This window comes from Thalassophryne amazonica, chromosome 9 (assembly GCF_902500255.1).
Source record: "Thalassophryne amazonica chromosome 9, fThaAma1.1, whole genome shotgun sequence".
Lineage (NCBI taxonomy): Eukaryota > Metazoa > Chordata > Actinopteri > Batrachoidiformes > Batrachoididae > Thalassophryne > Thalassophryne amazonica.
The window spans coordinates 85863527-85887392 of record NC_047111.1 but is presented as its reverse complement, the minus strand read 5'-3'; the positions used below and the strand labels follow the sequence as shown (position 1 = coordinate 85887392).

Sequence of the window (23866 nt, the reverse complement as noted above, 5' to 3'; positions counted from 1 at the left end):
TTTTTCCTGGTTCTCTCACTCAGCCCCAACCAGTCCCAGCAGAAGACTGCCCCTCCCTGAGCCTGGTTCTGCTGGAGGTTTCTTCCTGTTAAAAGGGAGTTTTTCCTTCCCACTGTCGCCAAGTGCTTGCTCACAGGGGGGTCGTTTTGACCGTTGGGGTTTTACCGTAATTATGTATGGCCTTGCCTTACAATATAAAGCGCCTTGGGGCAACTGTTTGTTGTGATTTGGCGCTATATAAATAAAATTGATTGATTGATTGATAGCCTCCTGACCTAAACTCCAGTCTAGTTGGTGGCGATAGTGCTCCGTATAAGCTGATTGCCAACCGCCATTAAACAAGAAGAAGAAGAAGAGAAGAAGAAGAAGAAGAAGAAGAAGAAGAAGAAATTTTTAACTCCTCCAGCTCGATAGGGCGCTGTAGTTTAAAATGATGGTTGATTTTCCAAATACCAAGAAGCTTTAGCCTGACAAACAAGCTAACTTAAGTTAGTGAAGTCGACCGTACGTTATCGTCAAAAAGAACAAATATTTGTCTTAAATTTCTTGAAAACAAAGCTGTACTTGGGGCGTTTTCAAGATAAATCAAGTAGTATTTGACGGTGCAATACTTTTAATGCTGTTAGTTAATGTCAGGAGTTGCTAGCCAAACGTTGGAATACCTAATCCTTCCTGTTTTTGTTTGCTGCGTAATCGGGGAATATTTGTGAAAGTCGTTATACTGGTTTAATAAAAGTTGATAGCTAACTTTTGTTCACGTCGACATGTAACACAACTGCGATAAGGGTAAATTCAAGTTTTGATGGTGTCGATGTTCGTAGGATACCAAGGTAAGCTACACACCCTAACATCCAGTTGTTATGGTTCTTAACTTAATTTGATTAATTTTCCACATAATCAGCAATATTTACATTTCGACAGTCAGTGTTAATGGTAGCAGAAAGTTTTGGAGACACATTGTGAAAAGGTCTTCAGCATGCTGGTGTTTCTGTATATATATATTTTTAAATTGATACGTCAGTAAAACCACACTTGATATTTCAAATGTTAATGGGGGAGACACCAAATCGATAAGAAAAATGTGCGTACTGGGTTATGTCAAGCACAACGTGTTAAAGGAACCTGATTTTAAAAACACTGATTTTATGTGAACAAAGGCTAGTTTAACCAGCTTTCTATAGAACGTGCGGATGAATTCATCAAACACTTTGACATTTTCACGTGTCACATGTGAACCTCAGGTTTTGTGAATGTGTATCTGATACAGTGAACTTCATGGGCTTACAGTACCTTAGTTGTCTTAGTTGGAGTTTGTCTGCCAATCTGTAGACCTTGGTGTGAATCCTGCTTGCGCTACCTACGTGTGTCCTGCCCACCGGTCAATTGTGATCTGCAGTTAGCTTTTGTAGTATGGAAAACAGACTTGCAACCTATAAAATTTTGACCTCTTATATTAATTTTTACCTTTTAACACTTTTATATGGGCCATGAGTATTGTTATGGTAACCGTAAGTATGTATTAGTAGGTTATTATTACAGCTTTACAGGTTATTACAGAGAAGACTCCAGACTGTGTCCGGAGTCTTCATTGTCATGAAGAGTCCGTACACAGTCCTTGTTCACCAGATGAGAGTCTAACATATGTTTTTGTATGCAACATTTGAATATATACCAGCAGTGTTACTAAAATAGGTTGCTGACATTTTTGTGGTAATAAATTAAGAAAAAGTTGTATAATGAGTTGGAATGGTGTGTGAGTCCAGAATGTTTTTAGAATCTAATGATGCATTTACACATAATGTTGACAAGTCACGAATGCCATGAAGTGTACATTCTTGGCCGCTGATCACGAATGTGATGATTCGGGACAGAGGCGTCAGGAGTCCTCAGGAACTGTTGCAACTGGTTACCATGCATTACGATTAATGGCATGTATCGCTGGCAAATTATCACAAACCGTTACGCACGGTCTGTAATATGTTCCGCACTGTTGTGCGCTATTGCGTGTCACAGCGCATCGTTACATTCTGTCACGACTCTGTCAGGAATGTTGTGAATCAGGTGACTTATCTCCACACACCTCCCCATATTCATCCTACTGTCAGATGCTGAATCATTCACATCGTTCCAGATTGCTCCTCAACATCCAGGTGAATCCACAGCAGAAGAAGAACTTTGTGATTGCATGCTTAGTTGGGCTCTGTGCCATAGAGTTACGCAGAAAGGAGGAGGAGGAGGAGACTGAGAGAGCCAGATGTCTGGCTGCACGCGGTTCTCCTGTGGCTCAGACTCATTCTCCCAAACATCAGGCACAACAGCAAGTGGAACACCTGCAGGAGCGCACTGAGGAGCATTGGAAAGAGACTTAGCTGACTTGGTATTACTGTCCTCCTTTGGCATACTGCAGCAATGAAACCAAATGAAGTGCAGCAGGGTGCACGTGAGAGAAGTGATTCGTAGTGGCACGCAGTGAAATGTGCCACCGTGTTACAATTCATGTCAAAACTTGACAGTTTTCGTGACAATACTTAAAGACGCGTGACAGTTTGGGCTCCAAGAACCATCACAGGAACTGCTATGAATGCTGTCACTATTAAGAATCACCACATATCAGCACACTCAGTTGCGAACTCCACAAATTGAGGGTGGTGCATAACATTCGTGGAAGATTTTTTTTGGCAGCCAAAAAAAATGCTCCACGAATATAATGAATGTCAGGCACTGACACGCATTGTTAAGAACCCTATTCAGATGATTTAAGTCACGTTAAGAATGTCAGGAATGTGCCATGAATGACAGAAATATGACATTCGTAACGCGTCCTGCCTATGTGTAAATGCAGCATTAGACATCAACAATTTTTAGAATTTTAGAATTATGTAATTTTTTAATGTTAATTTACTGTCTTAATGTATTTATAAATTGGAATAGGTTCTTGCTATCATGTACACTATAATTATTATTATTATTTTATTTCTACTTCTATTTTGTCATTTGATCCTTAAATGGACCACAATGGAAATAAGTGTTTACACTTTCTTGGGTCATCCATGTATTTTTAACATATTTACAGTTACGAGGTCTATTAGAAAAGTATCCGACCTTATTATTTTTTTCAAAAACCATATGGATTTGAATCACGTGTGATTACATCAGACATGCTTGAACCCTCGTGGGCATGCGAGAGTTTTTTCACGCCTGTCGGTTATGTCATTCGCCTGTGGGCAGTCTTTGAGTGAGGAGTCGCACACCCTCTCGTCGATTTTTTCATTGTTTAGGAATGGCTCAGAGACTGCTGCTTTGTTGATCAAAATTTTTTCAAAACTGTAAGGCACAACTGAGTGGACACCATTCGATAAATTCAGCTGGTTTTCGGTAAAAATTTTAACGGCTGATGAGAGATTTTGGTCTGGTAGTGTCGCCGTAAGGACGGTCCACGGTGCCTGACGGCGATCTGCGCTTCGAGGCGGCAGCGTCTTGCCGTTTCAAGTTGAAAACTTCCACATTTCAGGCTCTGTTGACCCAGGAAGTCGTCAGAGAACAGAGAACTTTCAGAAGAAGTCGGCATGAGGAGGTTATTTGGATATTCCATTGTTAACTGACATTTTGTAATGAAAGAACGTGTGGGCAGAGTCGCATGTCGGGCCGGACCCGACCGCGGGGGGTCGCGACAGGAAAAACACCTCCGTTGGAAATCTTAACGGGCAAGTTGGAACATGCCCAAGTTGTTAAACAATTTCTCAGTTACTCACTTGTTGAAAGCCATCAAAAGCCGCCTGAATTGGGCGCACACAGATTCGCCGAGTCAGCACGGAAACGACTCAGCGAATTTGCGCGCACGTCTTTCATTAAAAAATGTCCTTAAACAGTGGAATGTCCGCATAAAGTCCTCATGCCGGCCTCTTCGGAATCTTCTCTGTTCTCTCATGACATCTTGGGTGAATAAAGCCTTAAATTAGGATGTTTTCAGGTCGAAACAGGCCGACGACGGCGCCTGGAAGCGCTGCGCGACGTCCCGCTCCGTGGGAAGTCCTTACACCGACAGAAACACCCTATAATCTCTCATCAGCCATTAAACTTTCACCGAAAACCAGCTTAATTTCTCGAATAGTGTCCACTCGGATATTCCTCACAGGTCCAGAAAAAATTTTGATAAAGCAACGCGCGCCGTCTTGAGCAGCCTGTGAAACAAAGGAATTCAGCCGAGAGGGCGGGACCACATCTCACTCAAGGCCTGCCCACAGGGAAATGACGTCACCGACACGCGTGAAAAAACTCACGCATTGCGCACGAGGGTGCAAGCATGATTGGTGTAATCGCACGTCATTCCAATCCATATAGTTAAAAAAATAAATAAAAGTGTCGGTTTCTATCTAATAGACCTCGTATATTATGTACTTACATTGAACTTAAAATCACTCAACACATCACACTTTTATATAAAGGTGATCTTTACCGCCTCCTGCTGGGTAGGCGTGAGGTCCATGTTCCATTTTCACAGTGTTCATCCTTGACCCAAAAATACATAAGTATAACCAAAGAGCAAATGTCAGCTGTCCACAGTTTCTCTGTGATTGAAGACGCACCCCGCGCAGCCGCTGTACAGCAGGTGCTTTTAATTTGACAAACAAAGGCAGTGGCTGAAGACATTAAAATGCCACACATTTCACTCTCTGTACAACAATGAAAACTTAAGTCACTCATAGTGAGAGAGAGGAGACTCATCTAAATGGACTACCTAATTTAGCTACAAAAACACAATAAATCGTAACCCTAACAATCCATCCATCCATCCTAACAGCACTGTTAAATTAACAAAACCACAATGACAACATTTAAAAAACTTCAACACCCCGAACTCCCGTGGTGCATTGCAGTACAGCAACCACTTGTTTATTGGTTAGCTAAAATTGCTAATTTCTCCAGAAATATTTGTCCTGTAAACTTTCTGTTTGCAGCGTTCATCCTTGACCCAAAATACATAAGCATGCCAAATGTCAAATGTCACTCTCCCTCGGTCATACCTAGGCATCCACACACACACACACACACGCATACACATGCACACAGAGGCCACTTGGCTATTATAATATAGATTAGGTGTGTTTTTCTAAATGCTGTTACCTAGGCAGTGCAAAAAAGAATATATACAACCCCATTTCCAATGAAGTTGGACATTGTGGTAAAATGTAAATAAAAACAGAATACAATGATTTGCAAATCCTTTCCTTCTACAACACTCAATAAGCGTTTGGGGAACTGAAGACACTAATTGTTGAAGCTTTGTAGGTGGAATTATTTCCCATTCTTGCTTAATGTACACTTCGGTCTGGGGTCTCCGTTGTCGAGTTTTAACTTGCACTTGTAGATGTAGCGACAAACTGTGTTAACTGACAGTGGTTTTCTGAAGTGTTCCTGAGTCCAAGTGGTAAGATCTTTAACACATTTTTTTTATTATAATTATTATTATTATATTTTATTTTATTTTATTTATTTATTTATTATTTTTTGCCAGCTTGCACTCGGCCGAGACGGACACACTTTTCTCTTCTCCCTCCCCTCCTTATCTTTCCTGATTCTGTGCATGTTGTCTGTGAGGCTTGCAGCTTTGCTCTTCTGGAAAACGACAAAAATGGATCTGTTAAAGTGGTCTCTGAACGCAATTGACAATATTTTTTCTACAGACATCGGGGGCGGAGGACCCGACCTGTCCTGCCGGGACGCATATGATGGGTTACGTGATGGACTCGTGGAGGAGATGGCAGGTCATGTGCCTTTACATGCTTTCTGTGGAGGACGTCGAAGATGTGTATATATCCGGCTTGGTGGTGACCGGCTTTCTGCTGTGTGGAGCGGGCATGGTGCTGGTTTACCGGAAAATCAGAGAAGTGGAAGCAGCTTTGATTGGGCCTTCCAGGCTGCCCTACATGATTGATTCGATTGGGAAGGCAGTGGCTGCGCAGTCGGCGGGTGTTAACCGCATGCTGGAGAACATCTCGGGTAGGATTGCAGCTCTGGAAACCCGCTTTGACTGTCTGTGAAGGACCACATTTCTACATTCAGATGCATTGAGAGCCACTCTGTTCTCAGAACTGTGGAATCTTTCAGGCGTCTGCTAATCTGGTTATTCATTTGGCCTCCCCAACACAGCTGCACTTCAAGTCGCTGTGATAAAAACCTCCTCAAGAAGATCAACACTTAAGCCTCGCTCCCTGGTCATCCCCCCCCCCTCAGCTTCTCCAGCTCTGACGTTGACTGTGGACAGTGGACTGCTCAGGGCTGAGCCCCTCCCCCCTCCAGGATTGTCGGACAAGGCCGTTGACGGCGCCAAATAGGCTGCCTCCGGAGTGTTCTGATAAACTGGACCTTCAAATCTTGATTGTCGTCCTGCGTCCTTGTTTTGTCTGTGTGATTATTGTTTTTTCTGTGCTGATGGGATTTTTTTCCTCATTGCTGCTGTGTAACGCTGTGGCTATGAGGGTTTTTTTTCTCCTTTTCCCTCGTGTTTTGCTTTTCAATATATGTTTATGTACCCGGGCCGGCCTATGGTGTTATGTGTGTGTCATTTGTTATGGTCGGTCTTGGTTTGGTCAGCCCTGCTGTTGACCAAGGCAGGGATGTACATCTGGAGCTGGTCCCCGGGCGCCTAATGGCGACTTCTGCTCCTACTGTCAATTAGGATGGGTTAAATGTAGTAGACACATTTCATTGTGCAGGGAACATGTTCTTCTGTGCATATGACAATAAAATTCCTTTGAATCCTTGAACAATGTAGGTTTTAACGCAGTGCCACCTGAGGGATCGAAGGTCACGGGCATTCAGTGTTGGTTTTTGGCCTTGCCGCTTACATGTAGAAAGTTCTCCAGATTCTCTGACTCTTCTGATTATATTATAGACTGTAAATGATGGAATCCCTAAATTCCTTGCAATTGAACATTGAGAAACATTGTTCTTAAACTGTTGGACTATTTTTTTCACGCATTTATTTATTTATTAGTTTATTTGACAGGGACAATGTACATTAATTAACATTCTGTAAAATGCACCAGAATTAGCCTTAGCGGCTATTTTTCATTCTGCAGTCCCTGGAACAAATGCAGTCCCATTTGTTCACAAAGTGATGATCCTCACCCATCTTTGCTTGTAAATGGCTGAGACTCTTGGGGATGCTCCTTTTATACCCAGGCATGACTAGGGATGGGTAATTGATAAGATTTTATTGATATTGATGCCATTATCGATTCTGCTTATCGATCAGATTCCTTATCGATTCCCTTATTGATACCTCTTGTGAATTTTGTGAATTGTGTACTTAAAGTAGGCTTTTCAGGGTTTTCTCATGTCAACAACATTTTATTGAGTCTTGAAGTAAATTAAATTGAAATTGGTCACGGATCCTTGATCTCTGGACTTAAATCAAAATAACAAAATCTGTAGATTTGTCATAAGCATTTCCTTTCAGACATTTTGGCATGAATGTTTTCTCCATACCTCTAAGCTGAGTTCAGCCAGCTGCTGCACGTCAGCGCAGTACGTCTTATTTGGGACTTTTGATCGATTGCAGTTTGTTTGTATTACAACATTTGGAAAGAGGTATCATATGATTTAAATGGCGTTTCGCTTTTGAATTTATTAATTCAAACTGGACTCTATTGTTTAACTTGACTCTGCAGAATAGAAAGCCTGCGCAGCATTTGGAGCTGTGTGAACAGAATGGGAGGACGATTATCATTTCTCGCAGCAAGACAGGAGTCCCAGTTAGTGAGCTTTAATCCGCACAAAAGTGACTCACGATTGACATATTCAGGGATGAAAGTGATTAAAAACAACAAAAAAAGAGCTGAAATCCAAAATTGCCCCCTAACTCCACCTGCATGAAAAAGTTTGAATTCTAGAAGCTCTGAAATGCAATCAGGGGCTATTCCAGACAATAAACTGCAGTGAGTGCAGCATCCATTTTGGTGAGGAAAAAACCCAACTTTCCTTATTCAAATTCATTCCAGCAGTATTCTGCTCTTACTTCCTTTTCTCTCAAAAATTCTTGAAAGGGTAGTTGTAAAACAGCTAACTGATCATCTGCAGAGGAATGGTCTATTTGAAGAGTTTCAGTCAGGTTTTAGAATTCATCATAGTACAGAAACAGCATTAGTGAGGTTACAAATGATCTTCTTATGGCCTCGGACAGTGGACTCATCTCTGTGCTTGTTCTGTGAGACCTCAGTGCTGCTTTTGATACTGTTGACCATAAAATTTTATTACAGAGATTAGAGCATGCCATAGGTATTAAAGGCACTGCGCTGCGGTGGTTTGAATCATATTTGTCTAATAGATTACAATTGTTCATGTAAATGGGGAATCTTCTTCACAGACTAAAGTTAATTATGGAGTTCCACAAGGTTCTGTGCTAGGACCAATTTTGTTCACTTTGTACATGCTTCCCTTAGGCAGTATTATTAGACGGTATTGCTTGAATTTTCATTGTTACGCAGATGATACCCAGCTTTATCTGTCCATGAAGCCAGAGGACACACACCAATTAGCTAAACTGCAGGATTGTCTTACGGACATAAAACATGGATGACCTCTAATTTCCTGCTTTTAAACTCAGATAAAACCTGAAGTTATTGTACTTGGCCCCACAAACCTTAGAAAACATAGGTGTCTAACCAGATCCTTACTGTGGATGGCATTACACTGACCTCTAGTAATACTGGTGAGAAATCTTGGAGTCATTTTTGATCAGGATAGTCATTCAAAGCGCATATTAAACAACTATGTAGGACTGCTTTTTTGCATTTACCGCAATATCTCTAAAATCAGAAAGGTCTTGTCTCAGAGTGATGCTGAAAAACCTAATTCATGCATTTATTTCCTCTAGGCTGGACTATTGTAATTCATTATTATCAGGTTGTCCTAAAAGTTCCCTAAAAAGCCTTCAGTTAATTCAAAATGCTGCAGCTAGAGTACTGACGGGGACTAGAGGAGAGAGCATATCTCACCATATTGGCCTCTCTTCATTGGCTTCCTGTTAATTCTAGAATAGAATTTAAAATTCTTCTTCTACTTATAAGGTTTGAATAATCAAGGTCCCATCTATCTTAGGGACCTCGTAGTACCATATCACCCCCAATAGAGCGCTTCGCTCTCAGACTGCAGGCTTACTTGTAGTTCCTAGGGTTTGTAAGAGTAGAAATGGGAGGTAGAGCCTTCAGCTTTCAGGCTCCTCTCTGTGGAACCAGCTCCCAATTCAGATCAGGGAGACAGACACCTCTCTACTTTTAAGATTAGGCTTTAAAACTTCCTTTTTGCTAAAGCTTATAGTTAGGGCTGGATCAGGTGACCCTGAACCATCCTTAGTTATGCTGCTATAGACGGAGACTGCTGGGGGGTTCCATGATGCACTGTTTCTTTTCTCTTTTGCTCTGTATGCACCACTCTGCATTTAATCATTAGTGATCGATCTCTGCTCCCCTCCACAGCATGTCTTTTTCCTGGTTCTCTCCCTCAGCCCCACCAGTCCCAGCAGAAGACTGCCCCTCCCTGAGCCTGGTTCTGCTGGAGGTTTCTTCCTGTTAAAAGGGAGTTTTTCCTTCCCACTGTAGCCAAGTGCTTGCTCACAGGGGGTCGTTTTGACCGTTGGGGTTTTACATAATTATTGTATGGCCTTGCCTTACAATATAAAGCGCCTTGGGGCAACTGTTTGTTGTGATTTGGCGCTATATAAAAAAAATTGATTGATTGATTGATTGACTAGGATGGACCAGTTTTCTAGCTTGGCAGATAGTTCTGGAGGAAATTGCTGAAGAAATTAACAAATTGAAAATATGGTTTGACTGAAACAAACTGTCATTAAACTTAACTAAGACGGGGGATGAAGTGGAGGTGTAAGAGTCACTAGGTCTTCACAGGAAACAGTTATTTATTTCTATATTTATTTATTTTCATGTTAGTTGGTTTTATATTTTCTGTTGTTTTTAATCGGGTCTTTTTGTCTCTTTGTCTAAAATTGTATTGTAGCATTATTAGTTATTATTACTACTATTGTAGTTGTTGTTGCTATTATTATTAATATATAACAAAAATAAATTTTAAAATTACAATTTGTAATACATTTGACTCTTTTACAATGACAAATGCTGAGCCATTAATTATTATACAGAAACAAATGCACACAAACGTGCTGAGATGTGAACAGCATAATGCTAACTTTAACATTGAAAACACTATAAACCTGCTAACGTGTTAGCATTGGTCCTGTTTTTAAGTTACAAAATACATCTATCAACTGTTTCAGAAGACCATAACAGGTCGGTTTAACATAAAAAAAGGCAACTATTACTCCCAGACATATGCTCTTTAGGGTGTTAGCGGGGGAAAATTAGATAAAGTGAAAAAAACAAAGAACCAACAAAGCAGCGGGTCGGATCAATGCTTCATTGCTTCAAGCTTTAAAGAAGAGCCATGCTGCAGAAACGGTTGATCACAGACCTTGCAGGGGTTCTGTAATCAACATAGAGACATGATCATTTTCCTGACAAACACCCCCAAAAACAACGCCCGCTCTGAAGGACCGATAAGGGAATCGTTAAGCAAAAAGGCCATTGCTGTCGGTGGATCGAAACAATTCTTAACGATACCTGAAAAGAACCGGTTCTCGATACCCACCCTAATCATGACACTCACAATTAGTGTCCTCAGTTCCCAAACGCTATTGAAGGTTGTTAGAAGGAAAGGTGATGTAACACAGTGGTAAACATACCACTGTCCCAGCTTTTTTGAAACGTGTTGCAGGCATTCATTTCAAAATGAGCAAATATTTGCACAAAAACAATAAAGTGGTCAGTTTGAACATTAAATATCTTGTCTTTGTGGTACATTAAATTGAATATAGGTTGAAGAGGATTTGCAAACGTATTCTGTTTTTATTTACATTTATTCTCTTTTTATTTACATTTTACACAATGGGCCCACGCTTAATTGGAATTGGGGTTGTACTTTATCCTTCTAAACATCAGTTAAATGTTATCAGTTATATCCCTTTATGTAATTTTACAGATATCAGGTGGGGACAATAGTCACTGAAAAATTAATTGATCAACAAAATTTATTTTGTTAAATGTGATGGTTCGCCTAAAATATTAAGATTTAAATGTTAAGGGGTAGTCAAATAATATATTTATTTTCCTCTGTGATCAGCAGGGCAAACATGAAATAAATGGAGTCAGTCAGTGAATGAGTGAGCTCACTAAATTGTTGTAGGTTATCCATATAAACTACTACGTATTCCACTCTGAAATTTTAGTTACAGGTGAGAAGCAGTGAACCTCCTATTTTGGGAAATGCAAAAAATGACCATAACAAAAAACAGACAGGCCTGTCAAGCTGCTTGTAAAGCTTTCTTGCAATCTATGAAGGTAAATATGTAAGCGCTTGTATACTTGATGTGAAAACCTGTGCAACAAAAATCTGAACTTATTTATGCTTTTCACTTGTATTAAATATTCTCAAACACAAAACTGAATTTGAAGCCACGCTCTAGGTATTTGAGAGCTTGTCAAACAAACATCAACAAAACCCACTGAAGTTGTGCCTTATAATGTTCAGTGATTGACATATTCACAAATTAGTAGATTCGTAATTACACAACTAATGGCCCAGTCACACAGCACTTAACGAAGGGCAACGAAGCCATAACGAAACAAGAAATGCTTACTTTTGTTGGCATCGTTTAACCTTCGCTCAGCTTCGTTCCTGCACTTCCGGTCATTTTTGTCAGGATTCGTCACTTCGTTCCGGTCACTTCGTCAGGAAACTGTTGAAAAATTTGAACGAAGGGCAACGAAAACCTCAATTCATCCGTATTTCGTTTTGCTGTCGTTCTTGATGGTTCTTATTGTTTGCTTAGTTTTTGTAATGTTAGCCTTTCGTTGACTTCGTTCAACCAGCTGATTGTTTTCACACAGTCCAGTTTTGGAGGAGCTGCAGGTCCTCCATGCTGGGGCTGCTGCTGTGTGTGTGGTGTGGGGTTTCTGCCACCGCGTGTGATGTGGCGAGAGCTGCCAGTCATCATGTGGTGCTGTCCTGCCAGGAAGATCACTGGCCTGCTGTGATTGTGGTGTTGGCCAGTGCTGCGCACATGAGGTCCGGCCGGAGCTGCAGCATTCTGTCCATGAGCTCTGGAGGACTTGCTGTCCTCCAGCCTCCACAGGACAGAAGAGCCTGCTGCCCCTTTCAGCATTTCAAAAATTTTCAGGAAGTGATCCTTGATCTCTGCGTATTGCATGACTTTGATCCGCGCACTTGCACACACACGCCGTTGTGACGATCCCACCGCTGTGTTCCCAGCTGGACGCCGTGATTTGTTCCATGTTTGCAGTGTATAATTTTGGTGCCATATTTAGCGTGTGTGTGTGTGTGTGTGTGTGTGTGTGTGTGTGTGTGTGGTGTGTGTGTGTGTGTCTTTTTTTTTTTTTTTCTAAAAATGAGGCGTCTTTTGAATGTTGAACAAGCGCTTCAGTTTTGTTTTTTTTGTTTTTTTGTAATTGGAGCAAGATGGCGCGTGCAGCATGTCGTCAGAGTCTCAACCAGACAGTGAGGGTTCTGGTGATGAAGGAAATGATCCCTCTTTTGTTCCGAATGAGGAACCAGAGCAGGTTAGGGTTAGGGTGGATCCACCAACGTGCGCACAGATCTCCACAGTGAGTCGGATCATGCGCTTCTGTTTGCAGCTGAGCTCCGTCCCAGCACCGAGTCCTGGAATGCAGAGATGGAGACACACATTGTTCCAGCAGTGGCTCCAGGCGCATTTCGTTTAAAGCGTCAACATCAGCATTAGATTTGGTTTTGTTCCTCTTTCGTTAATTTTGCTCTGGTCAGTCGGGCTCCAAAAATCCAAGTCTTTTTGGAGCCTATTTGGAGCCTGATTGACAAAAGCAAAATGAAACTGTCACTCATTATTCCATGCCTATCTCAGCTGATACCAGGCCCACCTAACCACCCACCCTCCACCCAACAACTGCAAAATATTTTGCAACACATTTATCAGAGGAAATGTCAAGCGTGTTTGTGTGTGGGGGGGGGCATCAGCACTCGCAACAAATCATACATGCTGCTTTACTATGCCCACTAATGATTGTGTCTTTACAATGCACAAAACAGCGTATATTTCCCGTTTAGCACATTTGCCTTCATGCGTATGCAATCTGGGTGTGTCTACCAGAGTGTGCAATATTGTGGGTGTGCAAAGAGGTGAGATTTTCAGAGGTAACATGACAAGGCAAAAGCAGTTTCAATCCCTGAAACTGCATCTGTAAATTAGCACAGTTGAAAACTGAGTCTTTGTTGAGTGGTCAAAGTGGTGACATGAATCTGATTCAGTCATTCTCCGTGAGGTTTTTGAGTATGCATTCCTTTATTTAACTCATAATGAGTGAATGGTAATTTGTAGAGACCTGTTTTTGTCCAGAGGGAATGTTTTTTACCCACACTCTTAGTAATTCCCCTTTTAAGGTCCCCTCTTAAAGAATATTGCATACCAAAATGTTCGCAACAATCTTGGCTTTCAAAATATGGTCACATATTTGTCTGGAAAGTCCACCCCCCACCCCCCAAAAAGAAAACGCTTCTTACATTCTGGGGGAAAATAGCCTATCCATGTATTTGCACAGCAGCATGCTTTGTTTGTGGACCAAGTAAAAAAAAATGTGTATTTTGGGGAGGGGGGGGCTGACGGGACCTTATTATAGTATTATGGGGGTTTAGTGGCAATGTGATTCAGTCTGACTCTTGGAGAGAGGGAGAGAGAACACCCCAACGCGACCTTCTCTAGGATTAGCTGTGAGGCAAAGATTCTACAACACGGATTGAAACCAGAGGTGACACCCTCTAGTTTCAGGAAGTGGTCAAAAGAAGTCTCAATGACATTCCATCTGTATTGGTATTGGTCAGCTGGTATTTGTTTTCTCCAAACATCAGCGTAAAACCCAAATGTATTAAATTTACGTGAAACGGACGGGGGGAGGGTCAAACAGTAAATCCTTGTTAGAGATGTTCAAACAGAACAGAAGATGTTCAGCATTTGTACCTGTTATAGGATTGATGAATTATGAAAGTTGTTGGCTGTTTATGTACAAAAAAAAATTAAACAAGGTCCCTGTGGTGATGGCATTTTTTATTTATTTTAACAGTTGTTTGCAACTGTCAATAAGCCACAATGGTGACCTTTGGTGTACAGTGCACGGGAACCCGGCTGAGTGCTCTTATTTTGGCTGTATGCTACATAATGATTTCTTCACCCACACATGCCTACATCTATGCCGTAAGTATTCTCTGACCTTTCACTTCTTTGTGAATCTATGGATTCTCATAGTAATTTTATCACTTTAGATGCACTTTCGATTTGTGATGGTGTGGTTTATGTCATTGTTTTTGACAGCATAACAGCAATATGTCCACTATGATGTTTGAAGACCTTCCTGCCTCTTTTGGATCCTCACTTCCTACTGATGGACTAATGGTGAGAGGGAGGATGTGGAGGAGAGATTTGCTCACAAAAAAAGTCTTTATTTTGAGTTTTGGTGGTTATTTTAATATTTTGTCCTTTGTTAAAAGGGTGTTTGGTGTCATCCAATCCACCAAATGGCTGCACAGCAATAGACCCTCCTCCAGCATTGCCTCCATCTGTTGATCCCAACGCAACCAAATTTATAGTTCTCATCCAACGCAATGATTGCTTCTTTGATGTGAAGGTCGGTAAACTGCATGTGAAATCTTAAAGACATCATGTGAAGGAAGTGGCTCTGATATCAGGAACTGGCTTTCAGGTGCTGCACGCACAACAAGCTGGATACAGTGCTGCGATCGTTCACAACATGTACTCAGACATTTTGCTCCGTATGAGCTACAACAATGGTAAATCTTCTTCACAAAATACCTTTTATCATTCATAACATAAGATAATGGAAGCTATGGTGGTAAGTGCTTTTATTGTTATAGAAACACTTTCAAAAGAGATTCAGATCCCATCAGTGTTCACAAGTTACTATGCCTCCCGAATTCTCAGAAACTACATCATTAGAGAAGAAGGGTAAGTTGAAAAATTGATATTCCATAACTAGACATTGTGTTGTAGGTGGTGTACAATGTGACAGAAAAACCCTCTAAAATCTTAGACCTTTGACAATATCAATCTAAACTCTGTATTGATAATAGATCCATGTTTCATTTATCTGTGCAGTTAACCACAAAACAGCCCTTCTTGGATAAAACAGTTGGAAGTTGTTGAATACTTTATTGATATAGAAGCACTGTATGTCTGGGTCATAAAAACAGGGATGTTCCAGGGTCATCACTAAAAAGTCTGTGATATTGAAGTTGCTGGTGGGGGGGGGGAAAATCTAAATTTATTTGTCTATTGCCATGCAGGGCCTATGTCATTCTCAAGCCAGAGTCTGAATTTTCACTCTCACTCTACCTTATTCCCTTTATTGGAGTAGTTGGCATGATCATTGTGGTGATGTTTGTCATTGTGGTGAGTATTATGTTACTTGCTCAGTTACGCTAATAAGATGAATTCTTACTGATTTTTGTGGAGTCTTATGAGTTATAGATAAATTGCAAAGAACTTTACTTGGAAGTATTTCTTATTTTTCATCATGTATAGCAAATTCAAGTTTTGAATGTTTTGTCAGTGCTGATAATGAAAGTACAGTAGTTTTTTCTTGAATCGATATTTCCTCAGTAGACATGTTTTGATAAGGGCCCCTTCACACTTAACCGGAAGACAATCTGCGATCCAAAAATGAAATGGGGAACCACAAAATATTCCACCTGCTGTCGGGAGGACTGCATGTTCGGACAGGTGTGCACTCTTGTGTTTGCGCACACAAACGCATTGTGAGCACGTGGAAAGTCGCATGCGCACAGCAGCGGAGCAAAAAATTAATAAAACACCACAATTTATAATACTTAATTCCTGTTGTAAAGAGCGGATTTAGCCTCCACCTAGACGTACACCAGGAAGTAATGAAATGATATAGATTGCCAGCCGGCTCCTGTGTCATGAAGAGCCTGGCTCTCACGTCGTGAACACATCAGCAGTGATCCGTTGCAAATGTGATCTGTGTTTTAATTATTACAATGTGGGGAAATGCCGCGGTGACACGCACCTCGTGGGGGCGTCCAGTTGGATGACTTCCTGCATGGCACAATATTCAGCAGCTTTGCGGTGCGCTGATGCAATGGTCAGCTGAAGCGATATGTTTTAATTTATACCCATGCGAGGACAGCATGCCAATGTCTGCACTTTGTGATTTTTAATTTCATGTATTATTATGTGTTTGTCCTGCATATGTCTGTGTTGTAATGTAACACCTTGCATGCACGGTCAGGTCCAGCTGTCAGTCACTCGGCGATCAGCTGATGTGCGCCGTATCTCTACCGCAAAGCGATCACACAAGAATGAGTTCACGCCTTCACCCTTATGTGTTTTTATTTAATTTCCACTCTTTCTGTCTGTCAAGTGAACTACAGTTTACGTGGTGGAAGTGACATCAGCTGACTGGGCGGCTTCACACCGTACCGCATGCTCACAAGCTGGTCGGTCCTCATGAGGGCATGCGCGTCCACACACACACGTGCACTGTGTGTTCTCCAGCTGAGGTGCAGGACACAGCTGTCAGCACTGGACTCTGGGGCCTTCAGCCACAGCTGACAATGTTGGATTCATGGGGGGGGGGTGACGACACACTCCACAAGCCATTTGGCCGACACCTGCCGAGAGGGGATTGAATGAGCATATGCAGGGCATTCGCTGTCTTTCGGCCGCTTGTGTGTGTGTGAATGTTGTGGCAACAGCTGTATGAGGCGTTTGAGGCAGCTCCGTTTTTTCACGAGTGCCATGCAATTCTTCCTTTGTGCGCTAGTCCGTTCAGTCATGTTATGTGTGAAGGGGCCGGAGAGATTATATATGAATACTAGAGTCCGCACTCCCAATATTGCCTACTAAACGCGAACGTCCCTTCATGGACAGCGACATGACACCTACTAACCGGGCAAATATTGACGAAGTAGCATGTTAATGCATTTTCAATGGGGATTCACGACTGAACACACTCAGAAAAACGCTCGCAAAATAGGTGTGACAATGCCATTCTGACCTGGATATTGAGCCAGTAAAATTAACATTAAATTATGTCAGGAAAGTATTAAACTTACTCTGACACCCACACATTCCAAAATATTAGTGTTGAAAGTTACACGGATCTGCGCTGCTGAGCTGCTGCTGTGTTCAACGCAGCGCGACTCCTAAAACCATTACTATATATATATATATATATATATATATATATATATATATTAGTTTTTTTTTTTTTTTACATAATTATCCTTTATTGACCGAGTTTCATTCATGAAGTCAGTGTGGGTGCACATCTCTGTGTGCGAATGGTGTGTCTAAGTGTCGTTCGTGTCCTCAGACGGCACGAGCAGGAAACACATCTGTTTATCAACCAAATTTCACAGACAAAGTGACAAGTAGAGAAGCTTGAATCTTCGACTGGACTGGGTTGCTTGACGCGAGGACGTTTCGCTTCAAATCGCAGAAGCTTCCTCAGCTAAAATTCTTGCTGCTGGTAGTCTGATTTCTGTCTTGACTCTTGTAGAGAAGAAGTGACAAGAATAACCAAAACCACTTACTTATGGAAGGAAATATTGTCTCCCTTCTTCCTCCGTTTGTAGGATTGCCAACATGTGCAGCTTTCCGGCATATTCCACCTGTTTCTTGACTAGATTAATTGAACTTCTACGCTGCTTCCTGACTTGCCCGGAATTAAAATGGTGACCACGCTTCCTTGCCGGGACATGGCTCAGTGCAAATGCGGACGTTAGTGCTCATATATAACCTTTTTGGAAGGAGCCGTAACATTTGTTGAACATGGCATCAGTAAATCTCTTCAGACAACCTACAGAGTGGAAAGACAAACTGTGTTAGCTATGATGAAATTAATGTTGGTGTAATTCTTATGGCACTTGTAAAATTATGTTTTTGTGCTTGTTCAGATTGTACGTTGTGTACAGTACAGAAAAAGACTGAGGAAAAATCGCTTAACAAAGGGACAACTGAAACGCATTCCCATCCACAAGTTCAATAAAGGTAATTGGAAGGGATTCCTTTAATTAGTTGTTTAGTTTGCGTTAATGAAGGTGAGCATGGTATTAGAGAATCAGAAACAAGAAACCAAATTTTCTAACTTTGTTGCATGGACAGGTATAACTATATGATTTTAGCACATTTGGTTTCATTTGTATACAGTGGTGCTTAATTTTTTTTTTCTTCAACCTCACATTGTATAATGACGAAATGTCAGTTTTTTCTTTAAAAACCAATTGTTTATCAAGTCTGGGAGCATGCGTTGTGTTAACATTTTGCCAAAACCACAACACCACGGAACCACTTTGGATCCTGGATAGCAGCCACCCAGGCTGCAACTTGTCCATTCCCACGTCTCTAAAATAACCATCTATCTGCCACAGCCAGATGAAACGCATCCCCTTGGCCTTCTCCAGCAACTGGAGTCATGCATGCTGGATCATGCACAGAGAAACAGGTCACATGACCAAATGTGCCCGACGCTTCCTCACAATGCAAGTGATACTCTTCATCCTAGTCTCTCTTGGTAACCGCTTGTTTGATATAAAGTCATTGCAGTGGTACCCAAGAATCCTTTGAAGACTCTTAGTACCAAAGACATCCAGTTGTCCCCTTAGGTCACTAGTTAGCGTCCAAGTCTCACAACCATACAGCAAGACAAGCAGCACCAAGACTCTAAAGCAGAGGTCTCAACCGGTTCCAGAAAGGGCCGAGAGGGTGCAGGTTTTCTGTTCTCATGTGGTATCTTCTTCTCGGGAGATGAGGATCCAGATGCTTTCCACCATCCCCTCCATATGCGTGCTACCTTCCAACCTTGCAGGTGAACTAAGGTCCAAGCCTTTTGAGCAGAGGTCTCAAACCGGTTCCAGAAAGGGCCAAGAGGGTGCAGGCTTTCTGTGCAACCACCCGCTCCAGCAGCTGATTTCACTGATTAACATCACTTTGAGCAGGTGAAATCAGTTAATCAGGATCCATCTGGATCCTCATCTCCCGAGAAGAAGATACCACACGAGAACACAAAGGGTCTTGTCTTTGGAGTATGGCAGCTGGTACGGTCCTTGGGAGTCGTCCACTGTATGATGCTACCCAGGTCCAACCCTGAAGAGAGCTCATGTGGTTGGACACCTGGAACATAAGATAAGCTAAAATACATAATCCTTTAGTATCCCCGCGACGGAGAAATTTACGATGTTGCAGCAGGACAGCGACATTCACGGAACAACAGTGCAAGTATGCAAAAAAAAAAGAAAAATAATTAGGAAAATACGGAAGTCAACTTCTGTAAGGAATAATATATATAATACACACAGTCGAATAGTATACAAATAATGAATGTTTATAAATTCAGTGGTATGAATATTGTGTGTGTCAGTGGTATGAATATTTCATGAGGTGAAAGCTGGAACATACCATTCAACGAGGTGAAGCAGAGTTGAATGGTATGTTCCAGCTTTCACTGAATTAAATATTTTTTCCATTGAAAGAACGTAAAAACATTCATTATTTTATATAATGGCTAAACTAGATCCTTGTCAGTTGATATTATATTAATTTATAAATGACAGAAAAGGGACTTACATTTTGGTGTTCCACTGCTGGTTGAAGTCCAACACGAACTTTAAATAGGAGTCCAAATTGTGACTTGTAGTCCGGTGATGCTATGCACTGACTTCGTACTTCTAAAATCGAACAAAAAAAAAAAGACTTGGTGTAGTTCCTCAGTCCAGCGAAAAATCAAGTCAGCTTTTCAGCTTTTCATCCAAACAGGTCTTCATGGCTCCAGATGGCTTACAGCGGAGTGGATTATTTTTGTGTATGTCAAGTAGCATTTTCAAATCGTCGTCCGTCAGCAACACAAACTCCACCATGTTTGTTTTAAAGCTAAGCGCCGTCCTGCTTGTATGAGCATGCACGCAGTGCTGGTGGTGGTGGAAGCATGCTCTTCTTTTTCTTTCAGCTGCTCCCATTCAGGATCGCCACAGCAGAAACGTGCAATGGTAATAGACGTATGGAACCAAACTGCACTCAAAATGCAACAATGGGATGAATAATCCATGTCATGTGACATGCAAAGCATCAATCAACTGACAAGGATCCACTCAGCCATTATATAAATTACATTATATACAAGCAGAAAGAATGTTTCATATTGTTGCATGTGAGTGGTCAAGTGGTGTTGTACACGAGTATACAAGTAGTATCGCACAGAACGTGTACAACCCCAATTCCAATGAATTTGGGAAGTTGTGTGAAATGTAAATAAAAACAGAGAACAATAATTTGCAAATCCTCTTCAACCTATATTCAGTTGAATACAAAGACAAGATATTTAATGTTCAAACTGATAGACGTTTTGTTTTTGTACAAATATTTGCTCATTTTTAAATGGATGCCTTCAACACATTTCAAAAAAGCTGGGACAGGGGGAACAAAAGACTGGGGAAGTTGAATGCTCAAAGAACACCTGTTTGGAACATTCCACAGGTGAGCAGGTTAATTGGAAACAGGTGAGTATAAAAGGAGCATCCCCAAAAGACTCAGCCGTTCACAAGCAAAGATGGGGCGAGGATCACCACTTTGTGAACAACTGCTTGAAAAAATCGTCCAACAGTTTAAGAACAATGTTTCTCAATATTCAATTGCAAGGAATTTAGGGATTCCATCATCTACAGTACATAATCAGAAGATTCAGAGAATCTGGAGAACTTTCTATACGTAAACGTCGAGGCTGAAAACCAACATTGAATGCCCGTGACCTTCAATCCCTCAGGCGGCATTACATTAAAAACAGACATTGTGTAAAGGATCTTACCCCGTGGGCTCAGGAATACTTCAGAAAACCATTGTCAGTTAACACAGTTCGTCGCTACATCTACAAGTGCAAGTTAAAACTCTACCATGCAAAGCAAAAGCCAAACATTAGCAACATCCAGAAATGCCACCACCTTCTCTGGGCCTGAGCTCATTTGAAATGGACAGATGCAAAGTGGAAAAGTGTGCTGTCGTCTGAGTCCACATTTCAAATTGTTTTTGGAAATCATGGATGTCATGTCCTCCAGACAAAAGAGGTTGAAGAAATCATGGACATCGTGCCAAAAGAGGAAAAAGACCATCCAGATTGTTACCAGCGCAAAGTCCAAAAGCCAGCATCTGTGATGGTATGGGGGTGTGTTAGTGCCCATGGCATGGGCAGCCTTACACATCTGTGATGGCACCATCAATGCTGAAAGGTACATCCAGGTTTTGGAGCAACACATGCTGCCGTCCAAGCAACGTCTTTTTCAGGGACATCCCTGCTTATTTCAGCAAGACAATGCCAAGCCGCATTCTACACGTGTTTCAACAGCGTGGCTTCATGGTAAAAGAATGCAGGTACTAGATTGGCCTGCCTGCAGTTCAGACCTGTCACCCATTGAAAATGTCTGGCGCTTTATGGAAGCGCAAAATACGACAACGGAGACCCCGGACTGTTGAATAACTGAAGTTGTACATCAAGCAAGAATGGGAAAGAATTCCACCTACAAAGCTTCAACAATTAGTGTCTTCAGTTCCCAAACGCTTATTGAGTGTTGTTAGAAGGAAAGGTGATGTAACACAGTGGTAAACATACCACTGTCTCAGCTTTTTTGAAATGTGTTGCAGGCATCCATTTCAAAATGAGCAAATTATTTGCACAAAACAAAGTTTATCAGTTTGAACATTGCCTTTGTGGTATATTCAATTGAATATAGGTTGAAGAGGATTTGCATATCATTGTATTGTTTTTATTTACATTTTACACAATGTCCCAACTTAATTGGAATTGGGGTTGTAGTATTATTGCAAATGGCAATTCCTTCATGCACTTTCGGTGGAGCATCCTGTCGCTGAAGGAGCTTTCCAGTGCAGTCAGGGTGTCACGCATGGATTGGGAGGTGATCTGCAGCAGAGATGACAGCTGAGCTGCTTTCTCTGCTGCCACTGCGACCAAATAAGCGGCTGAAAATGAATGAATTATATAATTACATTTCCAAGTAATTCTTTTTTTATGTTATGTTTTATTGATTAATTGTTTGTGCAATACTAAGACTTATATTTTAGGCTATTTTGTTACTATTATGACTTGTAGTTTATTGTGTCCAATCCAAAAAATTCCTTTCATCTTTATGCTGATGAGATATTTTCTTATTTTTAAATGCTAATCTGAGTTGTGGAATTATAACTGAATACCAGTAATTCTGATTTGATGATTTGCTTCATCTTCTGTTTTAGGGGATGACTATGATGTATGTGCAATCTGTCTGGATGAGTACGAAGAGGGAGACAAGCTGAGAGTATTACCTTGTTCACATGGTAAATACTGTATATACTTGTATCACACGATGAAATACAGTTAATATGGAAAATACGTACAAGCATTTTCTGTGTGCCAGTCCAAAGAATTCACATATCTACCTCAAATTTTATCCCCACCTTGGCGGGTAACGTTTTGTCAGCACCGTAACTGCCAGAAGCAACAATAGATGTTATTTGTTTTTGTTTTGTTTTTTTAATAAAGCTTAGCTGACCTTTGGTAGATGGCTCAACATCCATCATCCGTATTTCCAAAAATTGTTTCTCCTGCTATAGTAATTATGGCCCTATTTGGATCACACTTGTACACAATGTTACACAGGCAGTTTCCCTTCATGAAAGGTGTTGTCAAGGTGTGTCCAGTGGTCAGATTCTGTGGCCACTTAATGAATTTTGCCAAAAATCACTGTCGGTCCTACATTATGATCTGTTTTGGATCAATCTTCCATACAATATTCTTTGGGTGCTGAAACCATACAAGAAAACTGATGAATTCTAGGTTCAAGCCTCTTGTGTTTTCTACTAAACTGTAGTTGAACTTCTGTGTCGTTTCTTTGAAAATCTTTTTGTGTTCCACTCCACCATAAAGCTGTACAACCGGTGATTAGGGCTGCAATAAGGTGTTTTCATAATGAATCAATGGATTATTTTCTTGATTATGTGATTAGTTGTTAGTTCTATTAAAATGTCAGAACATGGTGAAGAATGTCTATGTCAGTGTTTTCCGAAGCCCCAGATGATTTCTTTGTATATCTTGTTTGCCCAATACTCAGATATTCAGTTTACTGCCAGATAGGATAGAGACTCATAATGAACCAGAAAGTATTTGCATTTAAGAAGCAGATCTCAGAGAATTTGGACATTTGTTTTTTAAAAGGATTCAAAATCATTAATCGATGATCTAAATAGTTGATTAATTTAATAGTTGATTACTAATTGATTAATCATTGCTGCTCTACTACTGATGCAACAGACATAAGTGGTACTATGCCCAGTCTCTGCAGTCATGTCCAGTGAGCTGTGCGCGTGTCCGAAGGAGAGACACCACATCATGTAGACCATATCTCACGTGGGTGACATGATATTCAGATCACCAGCTGAGTGGTCACATGGGACAGCCTGCTGGTGTGCGCGCCGAGCGGCTGCTCCAGACTGTAGCAAAACCGACATATGTTTTTATTAGAGCTGAGCTAACACGTTATTATCACCTTAACGCATTAATTAACGTTGACACTTTTTTGTCGCACGTTAACTGTATTTATTTATTTATTTATTTATTTTTGTAAGAGTCTGTTGCTCACAGGCTTTTGCTTTGCAAGTTGCTTACTGCTGTTGCGCTCACAGGAACCGGTGTCATGAGTCCCTGACCGGAAAAGAAAAGAACTG

General features: G+C 41.1%; 1 protein-coding gene across 1 annotated transcript in view; it reads left to right on the top strand.

The window, feature by feature from the left end:
- The first annotated feature begins 431 nt into the window (after window positions 1–431).
- Window positions 432–23866, top strand: part of rnf167 (ring finger protein 167) — a 32381-nt gene continuing 8946 nt past the window's right edge. Inside the window, 9 exon segments of the mRNA XM_034179094.1 lie at window positions 432–830; window positions 14187–14317; window positions 14435–14515; window positions 14610–14747; window positions 14823–14910; window positions 14995–15085; window positions 15424–15529; window positions 18058–18151; window positions 22400–22480. Of these exon segments, the coding sequence (XP_034034985.1) occupies window positions 14213–14317; window positions 14435–14515; window positions 14610–14747; window positions 14823–14910; window positions 14995–15085; window positions 15424–15529; window positions 18058–18151; window positions 22400–22480 (784 nt within the window). The 5' untranslated portion in view covers window positions 432–830; window positions 14187–14212.